This window comes from Polistes fuscatus, unplaced genomic scaffold (genome assembly GCF_010416935.1).
Source record: "Polistes fuscatus isolate 324 unplaced genomic scaffold, CU_Pfus_HIC Scaffold1, whole genome shotgun sequence".
Lineage (NCBI taxonomy): Eukaryota > Metazoa > Arthropoda > Insecta > Hymenoptera > Vespidae > Polistes > Polistes fuscatus.
In genome coordinates, this window is record NW_025112997.1 from 8,933,597 (window position 1) to 8,956,914 (window position 23,318).

Below are 23,318 nucleotides of genomic sequence, written 5' to 3' on the forward strand. Positions count from 1 at the left end.
ATCTCTGTCTAATGGCGCTGTAGAAGGGGGATAAATTTCGTTGATTGGTGGATTATAAATGAATAGAAAGGCATAAAAGATATGAAAAAGGAGCGATTAGTTTAATAATTATATATAATAAAACTTATATATATATAAAACTGATACCCGATAATTTAACAACGATATATAGGTGTATTGTGACAGCACTGCTGTTCGCCCATATTTTCGCTAAAATCACTTACACTTTGTCGAAAGATAATAAACAACAACCTTAACGTTACTTGAAAAATATTCTTTACGCAATCTTGTGCAATTTGTAGCTTACGATTTGGAATGTAAGTTTTGCTGATCTTATATATGTCTCTAATGTATAATATTAGATATTGGATTTTCTCTTATAAATCAAAAGGTTTAAGAAAATATTCAATAAATTAAAAAAGAAAAAAAGAACAACTTCAATAGGTTAAAAAAGAATATAAAGACCAACCAACTAACCATAAAAACGTACACAACTCACATTAAAAAAAGATTAAAAGGGAATCATCCAGTTGACATATATATAAAAATTGTGAAAGAAAACAATAACCCTTAAGGTATTAATTACCACCCACGTGTTATTTAAACTAAACAAAAATAAAGAAATTTATCTAATGTCCACGGAGAAATTGTAAAGTAGAAAATGAATATAAATAAAAAAAAAATACAAAGAATTTTAATCAGGTAAAAGAAGTGTCGATCACAATTATTACATAAGACTGTTTGAAATCTCTAAATTGGTATTAAAAAAAATTACAATTTTTGGTATAAATAAAGCGTATAAATAAAAATATACATTTTCTCTAACATTAAAAACATTGCACGTTGTAATGAAATTTGGTATAAATATAATTTACATGATAAGTTCGTAATGTAAAAGTTGGTAACATTGAATTATATTGGTAGAATTGCTTTGTCGCGCCGCTTTCCTCTTCCTCCCGGTCTGTTTCGGTACAGCCATTTTTTAGTTCGGAAGCGTGTTAGTTCGCGTCGTGTAATATTACGTTGTTTTACTGAATTTATAGACTTGGTAAGTATTCAAAACTTTAAAAAATAATATATATTTAGATATTTCATTGTTTTTATCGACAAAATACATATTAGAGAACATTCATACGGGAAAAGTTCATGACGTCGTTATTAAAACACGCCATTTCGTCTTATTTTGGCGTCATCAGTTTTTCTATTTTTTACTATTTGTTTTGTAAATGCGAACAAGATCGAACATTCGTACAAATTAAAATTTAAGTACAAGTTTCGACATTATGTTCATGCTCAAATAATTTAAAATAACAATTCTTGCAAGTATATGCAAATGACGCATTATGAATGTACTCTTCTATATAGTTATTCTTTTGCCTGCTTCTTGCAATCTCGTATTACCACTGTTGAATGCAGTTAACTTGTGCGACGGTGCTTTTCAGTTTTGTTTTGTAGAATGATTTAACAATTCGCATCGTATATATATTTGTATATACATTTCTTATCACTTATAAAACGTTGAATTGATATTCCGATACATTCATGTAAACAATTATACATCTCTGATAAAATCGTAATATTTGTATTTGATTTGTTTATTTTGTCTTAACCGAAAATATTTGATTTCGAATACATTTTCTTAACGTATTCTTCGAAGAACATTTCTCAGAGGTCACCTGAAATATAACGTGTTATTGTTTAAAAATATGAAAAAACTTAGTAAATTTTAATACAATTTCCAATGTAATTTGACATTCAATATATTTATGTATGTATGATGTTTTTTTTTACTAAAATAAAACGAATTAACTATTTTATATGTATTGTATATATGTTATGTATTTAAACATGCATGCACATGCTACGCGTATATAATGAAATCTTTATTCTTCAATTTTTGTATTTGGAAAACGTTGAAAATTCTCAATATAATTTTTGTTCTAATGAATAAATTTATATTAAAAATTAAATTTCAAGAATAAATTCTTCAACTACATTTTAAGAAATTAAAATTACTCGAGTCATAAACTATTGTACGAACGAAGTTGGTGTAAAGAAGATAGAAAATAATGCCGGCATAGAAGCCAACGAAACACCGTGTATTTAATTGAGTAGACCGCCGCGAGTCGTTCTTGATAGTTTTAAGAACATATTGTGTGATTGGGGAAATTTGACCAGTAGAGTGGCAGCACTGAACATTTCTTACACGACGCGGCAAGCGAGACGTCGCCATTACGTTGATTTTGTCTCATGCGGATGCTCTTACGTGTGGTGTTCTTTGATGTTTTTAGAAGATCTTGTTTCTAAAACAAAGTAAAATAAAGTATTAGGAGAAAAACATAGGTATTGTGTGAAAGAGATATTCCTCCGTTATTCACAAGAGGAAAACGTTGAATTCTTGTGTGAACAAAGCCGCGCGCCATTTCACGAAGGTCACTGAGCGTTGAACTACGTGCTTTAACGGCATTCTAGGCGAGATCTTATTGGTAGTAGTATACTCCCGCAAGTTAACTTATTGTTAGCAAGGATAAAAATAGAAGGTATATATATTTTTTCGTAACGTTCCAAGTCTCATACTCGATATACATGAGATTGTTAAACGGTGTGGCGCATGTCGAAATATTTGGCATTTTAGCGATTATAAATGTGGAAGGTCGCCAAGCAAATGGTGGATAAAAGCATCAGAGCTGTAATCAAACTGAAGCTTTTGCGGTATTTCCCGCCTTACTCAAACTTGTATAATCTACTGAGAACACTTATGAACGCAATTGTCATCTTTTAATATATTCTTAACTTAATTATTTCTTTTTAAAGAGAGGGAAATATTTAATATTAATTATTATACTTTATGGTGTAATAATCGTGTTTATTTCTTCGCGTGATCTCTTATCTATTTAATACGGAAATCCTGTTGCTCATGCATTGATTAAAACACGCGATCGTTTTGTCCATTTAAGGAAATAAAAGTAGAGACGTAATCTTGTAAAATACTATTTTTACAGTAATACTTTGCATAAATTAGCCAATAAATAATATATGATTGAGAGATATTAAGATAACAAAAGTGGCCTATTAATTCCAAGATTCATTTTATTATCTGTATTTTTGTATGTTATAGGAGCAATCATACTTTAAATATACAATTGGTAATATTATGTAGATTTTTATATATATATATATTAAATGTTTTTGTAATAGGTTCTAATACGAGCCAAAAATGCCAGGATTTAGCAGCGTGGGTACATTTAAAATTTTCATTGGTAACTTAGCTGATAAAACATCAAACGCTGATATCAAGCCACTTTTCGAAAAATATGGAAAAGTCGTAGAATGTGATGTTGTTAAAAATTATGGATTTGTGGTAAGTCATCTGATATATGAGAAGTTTAAATTTGTTTTATTCGCATAAATCTAACTCATTTTTACTCTATTATTAGCATATGGAGAATGAAGAAGCTGGAAGAAATGCAATTCAGAATTTGAATGGACAAATAGTTCATGGACAGCCCATAAAGTGTGAAGCTGCAAAGAGTCGTAAAGGACCCAATACTCCTACAACAAAAATTTTTGTTGGCAATCTTACAGACAACACAAAAGCACCTCAAGTGCGCGAATTGTTTGCTAAATATGGCACTGTCGTAGAATGCGATATAGTGAGAAACTATGGATTCGTCCATCTAGAAGCCACAGGTGACGTGAACGATGCCATCAAGGAGCTTAATGGGCAAATCGTCGATGGTCAACCTATGAAGGTTCAAATTTCCACTAGCAGAGTACGACAAAGGCCAGGAATGGGAGATCCAGAACAATGCTACCGATGCGGACGTGGAGGCCATTGGTCCAAGGAATGTCCAAAAGGAGGAATGGGAGGAGGACCCGACAGGAATGGATTTCGTGACAGAATGTTTGGACGTGACCCGTATCCTCCACCGCCGCCACCACCTTTCCTTCGGGACCGGCTAATGGGTGGTGGCCGCTTTGGAGTAAGTACATTTTGAGTTAATCGATTTCTACTTCGTCGTTGCTTCGAAAGGCTAGGGCTAGCCGTATAAAGCCTGGTATAGCCTTATACAATTCGAAGTTTAACCTTTTTTTTGGGGGAATTTTTTTTCTGCAAATAGGACTACGAAAGCTACTATGACAGGAGGGGCTTCGACGACACCAGGGATCTCTACGAGAGGCGGTTTACGGGTATGACAGGGCCCTGTGACATGGGAACATCCATGTGCGGGCTAGACTTTCCACCAATGACAATGCCACCTCTACCTCCAAGACGAGACCCAATGCCTCCTATGCCTCCTCTAGGTATGGGATCCATGCGTGACACTGGCTTCTCCCGAGGCAACGATTATGGCATGTTCAGCCGACGATCACCCCCTCCAAGCGGCAACAACGGCCGGTTCAGGTGAGTAGAGCCGGAGTACCGACAGCCCATTCGTCCAACTTAACATTGTGAACGTTCCAGGCTGGATTAACAGCTCATGCGAATTGGGGTTCGGTGATTCGTCGACATTTTATTATTCCATTACATTTTTTCATTCTTATATACTTTGAACTTTCACTTGGTTTTCTTTTTCTTTGTCTTGTTCATAAAAAGTTGACGAAATTATGTTTTGTTTCCGGTGGGCTTTCGCGTTCGCGTATATTTCTATTTCTCTCTCTCTCTCTCTCTCTCTTCTCTCTCTCTCTCTCTCTCTCCTCTCTTCTCTTTTCTCTTTTCTTTTTTCTCTATCTGTGTCTCTCTCTTTCTCTCACTTTTTCTCCATCTATATCTCTATTTATCTATCTCTTTCTTTCTTTCTCTTTCTCTCTCTCTTTTTTTCTCCATTTGTGGGTAAACGCGAAAATTCACTTACAACGTAAGCCTATTTCTCTTTTCTCTTTCTACTTAAGATATTGATTTTATGGTTTCTAAAAATCTTCCTGTTCTCTTTATCTCTATTTGTAATTATACATGTAATACTCGTATTCCTTGTCGATCCAGAAAAAGTATTAGGAATTCACGCACGATCACTTTTCTATCTATTACTGCATATTATCTCTCTTTTCTCTCGCTTCAGTTATAGTAGCACATGTGGTAAATTTTAAAATAAGAATGACTGTCGATCTGATGCCCACATGAGTGCAGCGTCTCCGCAGTAAAAAATGTTGTTATATGACGCTTGGATGTTTCTGTACATTCTAAATTTCAGTGCACCTCAGGCTGCGTACCATCTTTGTCCATGAATGCGGGCAACCCTAGAGAGACAGTCCCGGGTCAACGTTCAAGTCATGCAAGAGTAAGTCTTTGACCATTATGTTTGCGAGTAGTCATACCTCGTTCTTGTCGCTGACGTGTTGGAAAATAACCGCAGCTGTTTGTACATTCTCTACTCCAGTATTTTTCAAAATAACGAAATAAATCGTGAGGTCTCGACTGACAATGCCTTGAACATGTCGACTGCTCTTCTAGGGATGTCCCATTTCATCGTAGCCTCTCTCTTGATCCATGGCGTTAACTGCGAGATTGGCCTGTATGTCTCTCATAAATCCTTTGTGTTTCAAGCGCTCCCTATTACGAACATCACTCAACCGGGAGTGGCGCGGAGGCCTGGGATGAAGAAATGTTCTAAGGAATACGAACTAGAGTTTTCTTGATCGCACTACTTACCGCGAGCCAGGATATGCGATCTCAAATTTTAACGAACTATCTACTCTTTAATTTTTTTTCTATTTTTCTCTCTTTCAATCTTCCCTTTCTCTCTTTCTCTCTTTCTTTCTTTCTCTCTTTTTTTCTTTCTTTCACTTTCTCTTTCTCTTTCTCTTTCTCTTTCTATTTCAGTTTCTCTTTCTCTTTCTCCTTCTCCTATCTCCTATCTCCTATCTCCTTCTCTTCTTCTCTCCTTCTCTTGTACGCTATATAAATAGAACTAAAAAAAATTATCAAAAAATGAGAAAATACAAGCAAAGTATATACGTGTCTCTTTATATGTAATATTTTATATAAAAGAAACAAGACTGGCGCGATTTTCAGGAACAGCGTCTATCAATTGTCTTTGAAACGTCTCGTAAGTAGAAACCAGCTCTGCGGACAAATTGGAAGAGTAAGTTTGTATGTCGGCGTTTCCTGATATTCGTTCTTTAGGCCAGTTTCATCCATTTTCCCGAAATTTTTCTTTTATTTTATTTATTTGTTTTCCCTATTCGTTTCTATTTTCTATTTTCATTATATTTATCGTACTTTTACTTATCTTGTTCTTTTTATTTCGTTTAATTTGCATTACATTTTAAATAACATTATTAAATTTTGAATTTCGTTCGATTTAGGTCCTTTCTGTATTAATCTTTGAAGAGAAAATTTATGTTTGTGTGTATTACAATTATTTAGATAGAGATAAGGATATAATTTTCTTTTTTCTTTTCTTTACAGTGTAATATTTTTTCTGTTTCTGTTTGTTGACAATTATTTTTGGCTTTGGATACAAAGATATTACATGTACGTTCATATTGTAATTATTGTAATAATTCCAAAGTTTGGTATTTTTCTCGCTCAAACGATCATGAAACCAGTCCATTAGAGATATTTAAGCTTGTACCTGACGTGTTTAAATTCATTATTGTTATATATATAACAATACGTATTTATATGTGTACATAAATTAAAGGCCTGTGCAACGTGTCCTAGAGAGGCTGACTTCTGCTCACGACGTTCAAAGTTTTTCATGCTGTGTAATTCCATTCGCACAACTTTCAAATAGAAACAGAATTGATTGAAATTTCTCAGTTTCCCAACGAACTTTGAGTTTGTTGTTGCACGTTACTTTTAGCACTTATCAACCCTAAATTATCCCAAATTGGGCTGTACTTATGGCTCTTACGTTTCTAATTTTTTGTAAGTATATATGAAAAAAAAAACAAAAACAAAAGAATACTTGCAAATCGCATGGGTCTAAAAGAAAATCCAGTCTAGCGCTACCTGCCTCATATGACTGATTAAAATTCCATGTCTCTTATTATTAATTATTTCTTACTCTTGCCTTGATTAAGTCATCTAATTTTTTCGATAACGATTAATTGTACTTCTTTTCAAATAAAAAGAAACAAAAAGAATAGAGATTTTATATTAGTTTATCTTCAATTTTCATAGGCATGTGTAGTATTAGTTTTAAGTATTTATCACTGAATACATATGCAGAAAAAAAGAGCACCTATTGTACATGCATTTATAACGTAAAATGATTAACGTTTTGCGTTTCTCTTATTTATGAAGGACTGTCTCAATCTCTTTTTCTCTTTCTCCTTATCACCAAATCACCAAAGACTTTTTGTCTGTCGAGTTTTGAAATTTTCTGAGTATTCAATTTGATAGGTTTTTCTTTTTCAACATTTCACATATCCCCAATTGTATATTCGTACAAACACACGAATTGTACAGCTAAAACTATTAAAGGTGTAAAGCATTTTATAGAATCTTCTGTGTGTTTTCCGATATATTTGTTGATTGTCTTAGGGCTCGTTGTGATTATGGCATTTCCTAAAATTTCAAATTTATTCAAATTCTTCTTAATTGGTACTAACAATCTTTCTTACTCTTTCTCTTGAGAATCTTTTCCTCTTTTAACGCTTTCCAAGAAAGGAAAAACAAACATATTTTAAAACAGTCATATTAGGCGGCAAGCGTAATTTTTTTTTCTTTGCACGTTACATAATGTACAGGGACTAATTCACAAAGTTAAGCCTTGGACAAGGGAACGAGTGTGGTATATAGCGATGGTGATGATGATAATGATAATAGTGATAATGATAATAATAATAATAATGATGATGATGATGATGATGATGATGATGATGATGATGATGATGATGATGATGATGATGATGGTGGTGGTTATGATGATGATGATGATGATGATGATGATGATGATGATGATGATGATGATGATGATGATGGTAGTTATGATGATGGTGATGATGATGATCAATTAGTAGATTCGATTATTTATTATAAACGCTGTTATAGTAGAGGCATGTACGAGGACTTCAGCCGAGATTCGTTCGAAGAACGTAGGTAAGTAGATGTGTCATCGGTCAATAAAAAAAAGAAATAATACCAAAAGAAAAAAGAGATTAAATCAGTCTTTAAAAAATGAAGTACATAGTGTGTGTGTGTGTGTGTGTGTGTGTGTGTGTGTGTGTGTGTGTGTACACGTGTGCGTGCGTGCGTGCATAGATGTGTGTGTATATATCATATTTTCGTATCTAATTTTAATTAATTAGATTCATTTAATACTAATCGCCCTTTCCTTTATGTCACGATAAATATTTTGTATTTAGTGCCGTTTCTTGTATATATCAGTATAATTTTTAAAATCTCTTTCTCGCTCTCTCTCTCTCTCTCTCTCTCTCTCTCTCTCTCTATCTATCTATCTATCTATCTATCTCTATCTCTATCTCTCTCTATCTCTCTCTCTTTTTCTCTTTCTCACTATCGCTCTAACTCTTTAACTTTCTCTCTTTCTCTTTTCTTTTTATATCTTTCTTTCTTATTTCTTTTCTTTTATTTTTATTCCATTTTGCTTTTTATGTTTTTACAGCCAATTTTTCTTTTATTGTAGAAATGAAAAATAGTAATTTTAATATTTATTTTAGTAGTGTGCATATACGTCAAAAAAATTGGAATCATCGATGACTCCGTTTTTGGTATTCTTTCGTGTTGCATTTTTTCTTCTATTATATTTTTTTTTTCTTTTTTTTTTTTTTCAAAATTAAACTCCAATTATCCTCACACCACCACTACTACCATTACCTCGATTTTCTCATATCTCTTTTTGCTTTCTCGTCACTATGTATAAAATTCGTTAAAGAGTACCGAATTTGAAAGTGTGTATCATCATCGTTGTCCTTCGTCATCATCGCGTAAGAACGAAGAGAAAGGAAGAGTATTTAAAGGAAAGTCTTTATGCGATATGATCATTCTTTTCGACGAGTTTATCACTGATTTAAAGGCATTAATAATTAACTTGTTTTCTATCTTTTTGAATATAACATTAATATGCACGCGCACGCACGCAAACTCATACACACATACAACGATGTGTATACATTTTAAGAAAGTTCGTAGGTTCTTTTCGCGAGCTTTACAAGTTTTAGGAGACATCTCGTTGCATAGGAAAGAAAAAAAATAAAGGTAGTTTTTTCTTCGCAGATTTCTTTTTCTTTCTCTCTTTTTCTATTTCTATTTCTATTTCTCGTAGAAAATACAATATCTGATTTCGTATTGTGAAACTATCTGAATAATTGTTGATCGTTCCATCGTTTGATTTAATTACCCCCATGTGGGAATTCTGAAAAGAGAAAAAGGCTGTTGTTACTCTCTTACTTTCTTGTCTACCACTCTCAAAAAAGAAAAAGAAAAGAAGTTCAAGGAACGTCTTTCAGCTTGAAGGGAAAGATTTTTCGTAAGGAAGAGCGGTCGATAGTTTTGAGATTAGTTTTATTTATATTAAAAAAAAATTATTTGATTTCTTATCAGCTTCGCGCTGTTTAATTGATCTTATCGTAAATGTTTATACATATATTGTATATGTATATATATATATATATATATATATATAATATATATGTACATATTAAAGAAAATATTTTTGAACTATAACATGCGAGAAAAACGAGGAAGAACATACTCTTCGTGCTGCTACCAATTATTTGATTATATATATTTATCTATTTTTATTCACATTTATTTATTTATTTTGTTGATCGTACTCTTTTCCTTCAACCTATATATTTCTTTTTTCTTCACATTCCTGTCTAATACTGACTATCTTTCTCTATCTCTTTCTCTTTTTTCTATATCTATCTCTATCTCTATCTCTATCTCTTTCTCTTTCTCTCATTCACTCTTTCATCGTTATATTGTCAAATGTTTTTCTCCATCTATCTACTTATATCTGTTAGTATGAAAACAAAAATTATCCAAAGAAAAAAAAAAGCAATGCCCCTCCCCTACTATAATAATACCCGTGCATTAACCGTTTAATAATCGAATTCGTGTGACTGACGTGGCTTAATTTTGGTTACCAGACCGGGATTACGAGGGCCATCGCCGTCGCGCCGGTTCGCACCATACTAAATCGTCGCGTCGGGCTCGGATCGGTCTGTCGGTCTGTCCGTCTCTCTCTGTGTCGGGTCTGATCGCTAGCAGGAAGCCTCGGGACCGAGATACTCTTGGCCGTCTGTCGATCTGCACGCGCGAAGATCTGCCGCAACCGCTATATGAGAAAACAAGTACATTCTGTCACCCGCAGGGCGCCCATTCAATTAGATTACTCTTAATAAATAAACTTATGATAAAAAGAAAAAAAAAGGAATTACCACAACCAACCACTACAAAATATACAAAAAGGGAGAATACAATAAATGGAAAGAAAACAACGCCGAATCCACCGAAAAATAATAATAATAATAATAATATAATGGTAATAATAATAATAATAAAATAATGGTAATAACAATAATAATAATAATAATAATAATAATAATAATAATAAAAAATGAAATGATAGACAAAGAATGTCCTTGTCCTGCGATAGAATATCGTAAATTGCGCATAGACGAATTTTAATCGACGTAAAAAACAAACAAAAAAGAAAAGAAAAGAAAAAACAGTATCTGAACAAAAATTTACGGTCCCTATACATCTTGATAAATTTGCCCTTCCGAATCTTATCTCTCCCTTTTGCCTGACAATGTCAACACCCATTATTATCACCATTGCAACTTCCGCTATCCTTCCTAATCCGATATGTATATATATATGAAATGTATATGTGTATATATACAATTACATCCATCTATCTCTTTTATCAGAGCACACGTATAATTATTAGTCCGTCAGATTACTCATCGTTTATTACGATATATCCTAAGGAAACGATAACGAACGATTAGATAAACTAGCGAATCATTTATAAACTTCACGCATTTTTTCTATTTTGCGCCCACTCTTCCGTTACAGGTGTAAATATACAAAAAGTGTTTCACCGTACTTTATACGCGTTTATATTATCTAAAATTAATCCACTTGTGCGCATTGCGATAGATCGCGTACGCGACTTCTTTCGTGACCTGAAACTTGTATTACTTGTTTATTTGTTCATTAGCGCGATTTTTTTCTCTCCCTCCCTGAAAATTAGGAGTGAAACGTTTATTATCATCGATAATTTTTAATACGCGTTTATAAGTTAAACGTATGTATGGATGTGTATGTATGTGCGTATGTACGATGAAGAAGAAAAAAAGAAAAAAAAGAAAAACAAAAAAAAAAAGTAGGTGGAAAGAGTGAACTTATATAAAAATTTTTGATATTAGATCGTGTAAATTCTCGCCATATTGTAATCACAGAGACGCGCGCGCGCGGTCTTTGTGTTTGTTCGTCGATGGATAGAAAAATTATTATTTTTTGTTCTCATTATAAATGTCATTTTTTCGAGTATCGCTTCGAAAAAGTTCACTCCTTCGACTCGGATATATATCAATATATTAAACATTTTGTATTGTATAATTTTTCACATTGATACCTATATAAATGTGGCATTTTCAAAATTTGCAATTACAATTTCGTAGCGATACGACGATTCGATTTTATATGTAGTAGTTCGTGCATGCGTGCGTATACCGATCGTTCGTTAGCCGTTTCCTTCCGATTTCTTTTGTCATTTTCTCTATATTTTTTTTCTTAATTAATAAAAAACAAATTGATGTCTTTTTTTTCGTCGGACTTAACGGCACCAAGAAAAACATTTTTAAAACGATTTATCGTGATGCTTTGTAATTGGTTAGAAATAAAAAGAACGTTTTTTTTAATTATTTTCCTAACATATCCCAGGTCCGTCGTTCGGTTCGAAGATTACTAAAGATGTTAATAAAAAAAAAAATATAAAAAAAATCTATTATTAATAATAGAGGTTAGTACCCGATATTTGGTACCCAAAAGAAAGAAGCGCAAAATTTTGTATAAACGAGACTAAGTGTGTGTATGTATGTGTGAGAGTGTGTGAGTGAGAGAGTAATATCGTAGCCGAACGGTTTTTTTCGTCGATTTGCTTTTCTGACTTTTTTCTTCTTTTTTTTTGGACATTTCAGTAAACTAACGTGAATAGAAATTATTCTAGAAATGATATGATTTTCCAAGACATAAATGTTCCATACACGATATTATAGGAAAAAATACCGTTCGAGGACTAGACGCGCAACATTCGTAATAAAAATTTGAAGAAACACGTTGAAAGAAAAGATATATATGTATATGTACCTATACATATACATATCATATATTTATGTGTACATATATATATATGCAATGTGCCTTGTGCATATGTATATATGTAGATGTATATATAAGTATATGTGAAGGTATATGTATATATGTTTATATAAGTATATATATACAAGAAACTGATTAAAAGGACGTAATCAAAGGATGTGCTTTTGAGCCTTCAGAACAATCTAGTTTCTTTTGTCGGGCGAGGGGGGAATGTGCGGGCACATCGTTAGCTGATTATGCTAACAATTAGAGTGAAAACTCGAAAATTACGGTTCTATAGAGATGCGTCGATTCTGTATGAATTTAGCGTGTAGAAACGTAACCATTTTATTATAAATAGGATTAATCAACGTAAAGTAAAGTAAAATAATGATATAAAAACAAAATAAGATAGAAGAACAAAAAGTAATCTATTGATGATTCCATTGTGTTTAATTAAACATATTTGCGTTTGTTATTTTATCTAATATGAAAAAGGAAAAGGATTTAACAAAGAAACAAAGAAAATAAAAGAAAAAAGTCAACAACAGCAACAAATAAGCAAGCAAGCAAGCATTTTCTTCGTTCGAACATGTATACGTTGGTGTAAGTCTTTTTTCTTCTCTCCTTTGATATTTTTGTTTTTTTTTTGTTTTTGGTAAGAAACCGTGTTTTCATTAATAATTATAATAATGATAATCATAATAATAATAATATAATGATAATAATGGATAACAAATAATGTAATAACAATGTATTTGTGAAATTCACAAAAACGACATTACGTGTTCTTTAATTCTCTCTCTCGCTCTCTCTCTCTCTCTCTCTTTCTATTTTTATTTATTTCTATCTCACACTATATCACCAGTGTTTGTCTTTATCTTTTTATCCCTCTCTTCTTTCTTTCTCGTTCTCTCTCTCTCTCTCTTTTTCTTTCTCTCTTTCTCTATTTCTCTATTTCTCTATTTCTCACTCTCTCCCTCCCTCTCTCTCTTTCTTTCTTTCTTTCTTTCTCTCTTTCTCTATTTCTATCTATTTCTTTTTCTTTTTCTATTTCCTTCTATTTCTCTCCATTTCTCTCTATCCATTATTTCGACAAGTCCATCCTTAACCTGACTACACCCTTATCCTCACCCTCACCCTCACCCTCACCCTCACCATAAAATACATGTGGTGATAACGAAAACTTTTCGACTCGGCTTCGATGAATATATTGAAATTAACAACGATCTTCACGCATGTCTCTGGAACCCGTTTTTTATTTTCAATCGAACGCGCGCTTCGCTGGCTTCCTGCGTTTTCGCGCGCTGCTTTCCGTGCTCGCTCGAAAAACGGCCGAAGATGCGCGTATTTCGTTATGCTGATTTTATACATACACTGCCTCTTTTTATTACATACAATATAAATATATTATATTATATATATACATATATATTATAATATAATATAATTTTATTTTATTTAATGTGATATGGTATGATTTAATATACTATACTATAATATCATTTAATTTAATTAAATGTAATTTAATTTAATTTAATTTAATTTAATTTAATTTAATATAATGTAATTTAATACATGTGTACATATATACTTGTATGTATATATGTATGTATTTATTTATAAATGTATCTTACGGTCGTTGTGTTTTATGTGGGCGTTTTTTAAAAAAACCGGCACAGGATGCCCAATTTTTACAAATAACCCGGGCATTTTATGAAATGCTCATGGTTCGTTGGACAGTGTGTTGAATCCATAATTGACATTTTTTTATCTTTATCTTTCATTGCTTGTATTCTTACTTTGCTTTTATCTTCATTTTCATCTTATCGCTTATACTTTACGTATCGCTCCTACACATTCTTCTATTTTGATAGACATCTTCTTGTCTCTGCACTTCTAAGTACCACAGCTCCTTGCCTTGCTCCAATAAATGATTCTTATGATTAATTATGATTATAATAATTTTATATTGATTTTTATTAAGGGATCTATTGTTTCAATAAAAAAAAATATTTTTTAATTTCCTTGTCAGAGCGATTCAATACATTAATCACCACTTTCTATGCATTCTGTATATAATGACTAGTCATTTTATAACTTGATCGAAACTTATTTAGGGTGTTTTATGCAATGTCTTTTCAAATGTTCATGTTATACAGTACCCGATCATTTTATAAAACTCTAACATTAAACACATTGACCGTAACATATATATCTATCTTTCTTACTATTTATCTATCTATCTATCTATCTTCTTTTTTTTTTATAGTTTGCAATGGATGTGGGGGAAGCAAGCTTCCCTGCCAGTGGTCCTACGAAACCAGGGTCCCACCGGCACCACGTGAGCATTCCTTCGGTGGGCCCCGTTCTGATCCGCGAAATCCACTTCCTTTACTGTCGCTTTCCCTACTTCCCCGTCCCCTTTAGGGGTTAGGGGTTCGGGCTCGTCGTTTTCAGCATCCAGGAGTCTTCCTTCTGCCATTTCCAGGGTCGGAGGTCGAGATTCTTTCGTCTTTTTCTACTCCTTACTTCTCGCATCGTACGTTAATCACCATTTCTCTCTAATTTGGGGGTCCGTGATTCGTCGTTTTGCGCGTTTCCTCTTCTCTTTCTCTCTCTCTCTTCTTCGTAATTACTTATCTGAAGCAGCGTGTATTCTTGTCCCAGTTTTCCAGTCCGCGCAGCATAACTTCGACCAGAGTTTCTGGTTCTAAAGGCTCACCAATTCTCTGTTGTAGTTGGGTACATATTTCCGTGTAGGCTCTGCAGCGGAAGAGAGCGTGTTCTGCACCATCCTGTTCGGCGCTGCAGTTCTAACAGGTTGGTTCGCTTCGTCTTTTGTACTTGTGCAGGTATGCGCCAAAGAAAACCCATGTCCGCTTAGAACCTGCGTCGTCCAGTAGTTCAGTCTTCCGTGTTCGTGTGTCGTCCATGCTTGCACGTCCCTAATAAGCGTGTATGTGTCTACTTATTTTTAGGATATGCATTCTATTCACCTTGCCACTTCCGCAGTAGTGCGTAGTAGAGCTGCATGCGCTTCTCTTTTGATGTCAAGCCGGGTTTCTGACTCGTCTTCTCGTTGCTGTCTTTTCCACACTCTGGCCCACTTGGCTAGTAACCATATCGGGCTTATTCCTGTGTGTAGCAGGGTTGCGCCTAGTGATTGGTGCGATATTCGCTGATAACTCAAAGTGCTATTCGTCGTTACACCGACGCCATGTTCTTAATGACTGCGCTATTGTAGGAGTAAGCGCTCCACAGGAGCGAGTCGTGTAGCAGTATCAAGTGCACCACTGTCGCCAGGAGTGCTCGGCTACTTTGTTTTGGCCCTCCCACGTTGGGAGTAATAGTAGCTGTAAATTGCAATATCATTCAATACACTTCGTACATATCCATTTCCTTTCTTTATCGAATCCGTCTGCATGTTAGCCGCGAGCAGTACGTGAATCGTCGTATAGCCCCTGTTGTCAGAGTAACATCCACTGATGTCTAGGTTTCTATTTTGTTCAGAGAGAAGTAGAATACCTGTGTTTTGTTCTTTAGCTGTTCGGTAAAGTAAGTCTAGTGCGGCTTGAGTCCTATGTAGATTTGATGCCATAAACTTAGCCATTGTTTTTTCTAATCTTCTCTCCTTCGCTTTCGCCAGGACCGTGAAGTTTGCGCTCCCAGATCGGTGTTTGGGGTCGGTAAGGTGGACTTTTGATTCGCATAGGAATCATGATTTAATCTCGTTGTTCCCTTTGTCGCAGTTTCGTGATAATTGTCCAAAAGCTGATGATCTAAAGCATCTCGGGACAATGAACTTTTCCCCGACTCTGGCTATGGCCCAGCCTATTCTCACCCTTCCGTTCTTGATGATTTCACTGCATTTGCTAGTGACATCGTCACTGTTGCCATCATCAGCGTTATTAAAAATTTTACCATTTAAGGAATTCTGCATGGAACGAAATAAATGGTAATCTGAAGGCGCAAGGTCAAGGCTATATATGGTGGATGTGACAACACATTCTAACCCAGTTCCAATAATTTTTGGCGAGTGACCAAAGATGTGTGAGGTTTTGCATTATTATGGTGAAAAACAACACCCTTACGATTTGCCAATACTGGCCGTTTTGCTTGAATTGCATCGCTCAGTTAGGCGAGTTGTTGAACGTGCACGTTTGAATTAATCGTTTGGTTTTTTGGTAAAAGCTCAAAGTACAAAATTCCTTTATAATCTCACCAGACTGACAGCATAATCTTTTTTTGGTGAATCTCTGGCTTTTAATGTCGTCTGGGCTGGTTCATCTTGCATCACCCACGATCTCTTCCGATTAACTTTGCTATAAACTATCTAATTTTCGTCACCAGTAATTAATCTTTTCAGAAATGGATCAATTTTGTTGAGTTTCAGAAGAGAATCGCAAATGCTAATGCGTTGCGCCAAATGAATTTCCTTAAGTTGGTGAGGAATCCATAAATCGAGTTTCTTGACGTAGCTCATCTTTTTTCATTTTTTTTCAATGCATGTATGTGATACATTGAGCTTCTCTGCAATATCACATGTTGTGCTATGACAATCTGAATCGATAATGACCTTGATATAGGCTTCATCGACTTCAATTGGACGACCAGATCTTTGTACATTTTTCAGTTCAAAATTACCAGAACGAAATCTGGCAAACCAATATTGACACTGCCTTTCTTTTAAGACTTCATTCCCTTATGGCATTATATTGCCCTTATAAGACACATAACTTCTTTTGTGCTTGCGATGCGTTTTTGCCTTTTCGGAAATAATACAATAAATTATGTCTGAAGTACACGTCTTGTTCATCCATTTTTTAAAGTGAGATAAAAACAAAACTAAAGAATTAATTGATATAATTTTTTTAATAAATTAAAGGTAGAAGTCAAAACAATAAGAAAAAAATTTAGGTTAAGAGCTTTGAACACGTTAACGAAACAAAAGAAAGCATAAAATCCATCTATCGACAAAATCCGCACTCACTTAGTTGCTAACCCAATAGTACGTTCCCAGTCTTGGGGGCCTTATTTTATTGACGTTTTTAGCGACTTGTTGTTCGTTCACTTTGCTCTTCATCAGCTTGAGAACGCAGGTATAAGACATATTTTGGTCCTTTTTCTTAAGCAGTATTGCATCTGTTTTTACTCTTACTCTCACTATGTTCTTCTTCTTTATATTGCGTTATTTTTTCCTGCATCTGTTGTAGCTTACCTCCCAGTAAGGGAGGCTTTCGCGTAAGAGCTGGTACCTGGCAACTGCAGTGGAAGCGGTAGTGTTTAGATTAACCCTTTCCGCTTTCTAGAATTTCATGGTCGCTCCTCTTTCTTTCCTCGGGTTCTTTGGTGTTTCGTTTACTTGTAGCGTCCTTTTCTTTCTCTTTCTGTCCAACGCTGCTGTAAGTGCAGCGTCGTTTAGACTCTGCAGTCTTCAAACGCTGTCAAGCAACATTAAGTTGAAACTCCCCTTGAGCTTGTTCATCGTTTCTCTTGTGCTATTCAGTCTTTTCATCAAGGACATTACTATCTGTATATTCTCTTTAACGCATTTGTGGATGTTGCATGCTTCAAAGGCAACTGTGTCTATCTTGTCTAGGTTTGTCGTGATTTTTTCCAGCAATTTTTTTTCCGTCACCTTTGCGTTGTTGATGTTCTTCCAAGTGTCGATTATTTTTAAATTATGTTCTTAGCAGGCTTGACCATTTCGAGAATTCGTAGTCAGCGAAGACATCTGGCCTGTTGTATTTTGATCTGAATCTCTAGAAGGATTAATTCAGGTAATTTGGGCACCCTCCTGGGGTAATACATTTTTACCAACCATGAAATTCATAGAAGGGATTTTCTTCGAGGTCTCTGCCTCTATCTGGTTTCTGCCCGCCCCGGATATTTTATTTCCCCTGTACCCTCCGGGAAGCCTCCTTCCCGATGAGTGTTCCCCTTTCCGCAGCCTGAGAAGGCACCCGATGCGGGTCCAGCAACCCGACTACAACCCGAGCTCTAGGAGCCCTTATTCCAGTACAGTCCAGTTCCCAATCTGTCACGGGGCCTATCTATCTATCTATCTATCTATCTGTTTATCTATCTATCTATCTATCTATCTATCTATCTATCTTTCCATCCATTGATCTATTTATTTGTCTTCGCTTTCTTTCAGTTGCACCCTATTAAAAGATCTCCCTCGTTTTTATACAAATAACACGACACATCTTATACGTATATAAATGTTATACATGATACGCACACAAGCTCCTTTTGACTTTTTTCCCTTCGTGATGTACTAATTAAAACGAGAATGGGTACAAAATAAATAAATAAAAGGGGAAGAAAAATTGTTAAAACACGAAGAAAATAATTAAAACATTAAACGAGATACTCACTAACAAGTGTTCTTTTGAACATTTTCCAAGCGAAATTCTCATTTTTCTTTCTGTTTCAAGAATTGATCTATTTTCAATGGGTACGAAATAAAAGCGAATGTGGGCGTTCGAGTTACTCGAAATTGCGTTCGTCGATATTTTTTTTTCCTATCTTTACTATCTCTCTTGTCCACACTTTCTTTATTTATTGTTTCTAATTCTTTTCTATCGATACTCTTGCATATCGATCGAATTCTTTTTGTTTTTAAACAAAAAGGAGAGAACAAATATAAAAGGAATAGTATATCACAGATAATGAAGCAGTTATGTGTTTTTTTATTACTAAAACATTTCTAATCTTTTACGCAACCTATTTCCCAACTATCGTATACATTACTATGGCTTGCTATTTTCTAAACGTCTCGTTTTATTTATTTTTTGATATATTAGAAATAAGTAAGATAATTGCTTTCTAAAATAATATATATTGCAAGTTACAAGTTTTTTAGTCTGTTTGCAATTATTCTCGTTGATACTGTACTGTAGTGTTCCGATTTAGATACGTGTGAAAACTTTAACGGATTCTGTCTCTCTGTTTCTTTTTCTTTCTCTAATTTTCTCTTTCTTGTCAAAGCGAAACACCGCCCCAATCGTATACAAACGAATACGCATATCGCTTAATAATTTTATTACATATCTTATTTCTTTTTTCGTTTTTATCTTTGATCGACAAAATACAATTTCTCAATGTGTATATATACATATATTTATTCATAGTAACATTTATAGCAACAAAATATTGCTCAGTATTTCGTTCGCGTGCTGGTTGTTTCATTTTGTTTCGAATCTTTGACACAATTGGGAACGTTTTTTACAAATCGTACCAAGAGGAAAAAAACATTCGAGAAACGTAAACGCAGAATTTAAAGGTCAAAATATAATTCTATTCGTGTATAATGTAAAACCGTTCGCTGAATGATCTGATGTTTTCAGAGCAATTGGCACCGCTGATGAAGTAGTTGCGCATGAGGTAGCATACAATGCGAATAAGTCACTTCACGCATATACGGACGTGGGATATTAATTTTTTGTAATATTATGCATCATGTATTAAAGAGAAAAGCGAGCGAATTGTCTTACTACTTTCCTCGTGATATGCATGATTTAAACGATTGTTTGTATATCTGAATGACAGTCACATACCACTTGTGTTTTACAATTTCTTATTTTAATAAATGTCAAAAACGTGCAATATCGTTTCTTCTTTTTTTTTTTATTTATTTCTTTTTTTTTTCTTTTTTTAATTCTCTATAGTTACAATGTAAATACGCAAAATCAAACACCCTACTGGCAGTAACTTCGCCGGAGAAAAACTTCATCGAAAGAATAGTTTCGAATTGGGAAAGAACAAGGAAGAAAAACGTTGGAATAAAAAAATAGCATTATTACTCATTTGTTGTTGTTGTTGTTGTTATTATTATTATTATATTATTATTATTATTATTATTAATATTATTACTGATACTACTACTATTATTATTATTATTATTATTATTATTATTATTATTATTATGATTATTATTATTATTATTATTATTATTATTATTATTATTATTATTATTATTATTATTATTATTATCGTAGTTATAACTTTTTTATAAAATTCTGCTTGGAGATCCTCGCTTTTTCTCTCTTCTACAATGTCTCATTTGCTAGGTAAAACAAAAATTTCGATCGAAGTACATCTTGGCAATAAGACTTCAAGATAAATCTAATGATCACTGTAATATTGGGTAGTACACGATTACGTTGATTTCATTTAAACGCTATCGTATATACGTTCGGAGTATATATTATTTTCTTGTGATATTTAACCAATATATTTAGCGTGTGTATGTGCTCGCTCGTTCGCTGCAAATAAATTTTTGACAGTTTAATTGTCCTTTTTTTTTATTTTCAATTTAATGAATTACGATTGGTGCGGTGTTACATAATGCCGAAATAAATCAGCATCTATTGGAAAAAGTGAGAGCTTAAATCGGGCAAATACCTGCGAAAAAAAAGAAACCCAGAGAAATATTTATACTTGCAAACAGAGAGGTCGAATCGCGCAGATCAGTCTTTAAGGAAGATTGATCTTCGTACGACTATAAAAACTCGCAAAAACACGTTCGGTAACAGAATTGCAACCGAACACGCAAAGTTGTTTCATAGATCGTAACGATCTTAACAATATTTGTGATTCCGTGACAATAACGCAAGTCGAGGTACTCGATCGTCGTGATACCTTGTTCGATCATGACAAGAAGATTTCTGTCCATAATTTTAGTCTTTTCTAGCCTGAGATCAATCAATCTGTACGTGGAAAAGAAAGAAAAAAGAAAAAAAAAGGAGGCAGCTTTAAACTTTCATTTTACATTGAACCAAAGAGAAAATTCTATCGTTGTTTTTTTTTTCTTCTTTTATGCTCCATTCAACGAGGTAAACAACAAAACATTCGCACGTTAAGCACGTAATAAATGTAAAAGACTCTAATTATTGATTGGTTTTTAATTAATACGGTAGTTAATTATCATTGAATGCAGAAATGAATATACATGTATCATTACTTGCTTCAATTGTTACAGTATCTGAAGATTATGAGAATACGTTCCTGTATCGATCACTTTCCAATCACGTTCGAATCACGTGCATTGTTTAACTCTCCTCGCTCGATTCGTTGAATGGAGTATAGTCTCTTCGAATGGTCAATTTTCAACTTTTTAATTAGTCAACTTTCTTTTAGGATTACTATACCAAATCTAAAGTAAATATAGATATTTTATGTCATACATCTAGTGATATACAAGGTAAAACCTTCGCCAAAAGAGTCCTTTTGTCTGATATGAGACACATCTTTTTTCCGCATAGAGAGATAGTAGTAGAATAATATTATATAATCTACAATGTATCTATTTTAAAAAGAAAAAAGAAAAAGGATAAGAAAAATAGCTACGAGACATATAGAGAACAACAATGACGATGACCAGAACGATAACGCACATTGACGACAATGAATGTTTAATAACTGTTCGGTGTGTTATTTAACCGGTACAAATATTCGTTTCTATACGCCTTGCACTTTCAAGAGAGAATCTTGTTGCATAATGTATGCATTATATGTGTATATATATGTACATACATATATATTTTCGTCGAGTTCTCGTAACGATTAATCCTTTTGTTAATAAAAATGTATCGTTATGGTTCTATTCGTTACGTGTGTATGTATTCTACGTCGTAAGAAACTCGAACATGGATTTCACAGCCTCGTCGGATATTTGTTAACAATCGGCTAATACAAGTCGTCGAAGATTACGGTTGTAACGGACTAACGACGATAGAAAATCTATGGTGACCCAGTCACAGCCTTTCGTAGTCGTACGGACGTGAGATTACGACATTTGGTTATCTCGATAAAATTGCACCGCATCTTACGGCCCGTTGCAATCGGTCAAGTTCAAATGCGTGTGAGCTCGGGATGATGTGTGCCGAGAAGGTCAACGAGATGAGAACTTCCGAGCCAATAGTTATATTACTAAGGTCGATACGTCTTAACTTCTTGCAGTCTTTTACGAGTCCCTTGACAAAATAAACGAAATATAGATCAAACACTGCATAATATGTATAGCGAGTGTATAAAAACACAAAACATGAACGAACGGAATTAGAAAAAAAAATAAAACAAAAAACTATTCCCTTTTACGTATACGAGCATACGCCCGGAGGATTTAGAATTAAAAAAAAAAATGAAAACAAAATCAAACGGAAAAGAAAGCGAATTGCATAGGATCGATATCGAGATACGTAAAATCGGTATAACAATATGCGAGAAAAAGTAAACAAAACGAAAAAAAATACATTATATATACGTGTGCAAACACATGTGAGCGTGATCGTCCATCAATGTCCTCCTCTTAATATAAAAAAAAATAAATAAAAGAAAATAAAAAAAGCATCTGAAGAACCGAGACGTATTGCTACCAGTCATTACTACTCTACTACTTCGACTACTGCTCTACTATCCCCAAACGCGCGTGACGAGAAAGAAACGTGTCTCTTGCCGCCTCCTTCGCCTTCGTCTTCGCCTTCGTCGCCGCCATCGTCGCCGGGTGTCGTCGTCGACCTCGCCGTCGTCGGTAAAATGCAAATTACGAAACGAAGCGAAAATGAAAATGATACCAAACAGAACAAAAATAAACAGAAACGAAAAAAAAAATCAAAAGCTAGCAAACGACACGCCACAAGGGAATGTTGCGAACTATTATGCATATTGTAATATAATGTGTGATGTAGGACTCGATAGCACTGCTACTACCAAACCTATGGACTGTACTTCGAAGGAGTTGGGCTGGAAATCCGTGTAGGAAGAGATGTCCAACGTATTCCATTTGGCGATGTGTAATTGTCGACCAGGACTCGGTACTCCATAGAAGAGAGGCATCGAAGGTGACAGAGGTCTCGCAGATCCAGTCTAATAAAGATGTGCCTGTAGATATCTCGTCGTGTCAAGGCAAGTCTCCACCAGCCTCAGTATCATTTCTTTCTTCTTTTTTCTTTTTCACTCTATAATTTAATTTGTCTGTCTGTCTGTACGCCTATCTATCTGTCTATCTATCTATCTATCTATCTAT

At 34.1% G+C, this 23,318-nt stretch overlaps 1 protein-coding gene across 18 annotated transcripts; it reads left to right on the forward strand.

Annotated features, from left to right (window-relative positions):
- Window positions 1-940: 940 nt before the first annotated feature.
- On the forward strand, window positions 941-23,202 carry LOC122516516 (RNA-binding protein lark). 18 transcript variants are annotated; one of them, XR_006303591.1, is made up of 7 exons: window positions 941-1,048; window positions 3,199-3,361; window positions 3,438-3,983; window positions 4,122-4,405; window positions 14,556-14,627; window positions 15,025-15,106; window positions 22,981-23,202. XR_006303591.1 is itself a non-coding variant. In XM_043634474.1 (7 exons), the coding sequence occupies exons 2-7, from the start codon at window positions 3,218-3,220 to the stop codon at window positions 18,508-18,510; spliced, it is 999 nt and encodes a 332-aa protein (XP_043490409.1). In that variant the 5' UTR covers window positions 941-1,048; window positions 3,199-3,217; the 3' UTR covers window positions 18,511-18,788. The 18 variants fall into 18 exon arrangements, 11 of the variants coding, with proteins under 11 accessions (XP_043490409.1, XP_043490361.1, XP_043490429.1 ...); XR_006303590.1 differs by lacking the exon at window positions 22,981-23,202 and adding an exon at window positions 19,960-20,050; XR_006303592.1 differs by lacking the exon at window positions 22,981-23,202 and adding an exon at window positions 19,639-19,773.
- Window positions 23,203-23,318: the final 116 nt, after the last annotated feature.

Bases quoted from the DNA above. Each gene is read 5' to 3' on its own strand.
- LOC122516516 (XM_043634494.1), top strand. From the start codon at position 3,218: ATGCCAGGATTTAGCAGCGTGGGTACATTTAAAATTTTCATTGGTAAC. The intron at 4,406-7,999 runs GTGAGTAGAGCC...ACGCTGTTATAG, and splicing joins GGCAACAACGGCCGGTTCAG to TAGAGGCATGTACGAGGACT. The intron at 8,048-19,638 runs GTAAGTAGATGT...TGATGTTTTCAG, and splicing joins GATTCGTTCGAAGAACGTAG to AGCAATTGGCACCGCTGATG.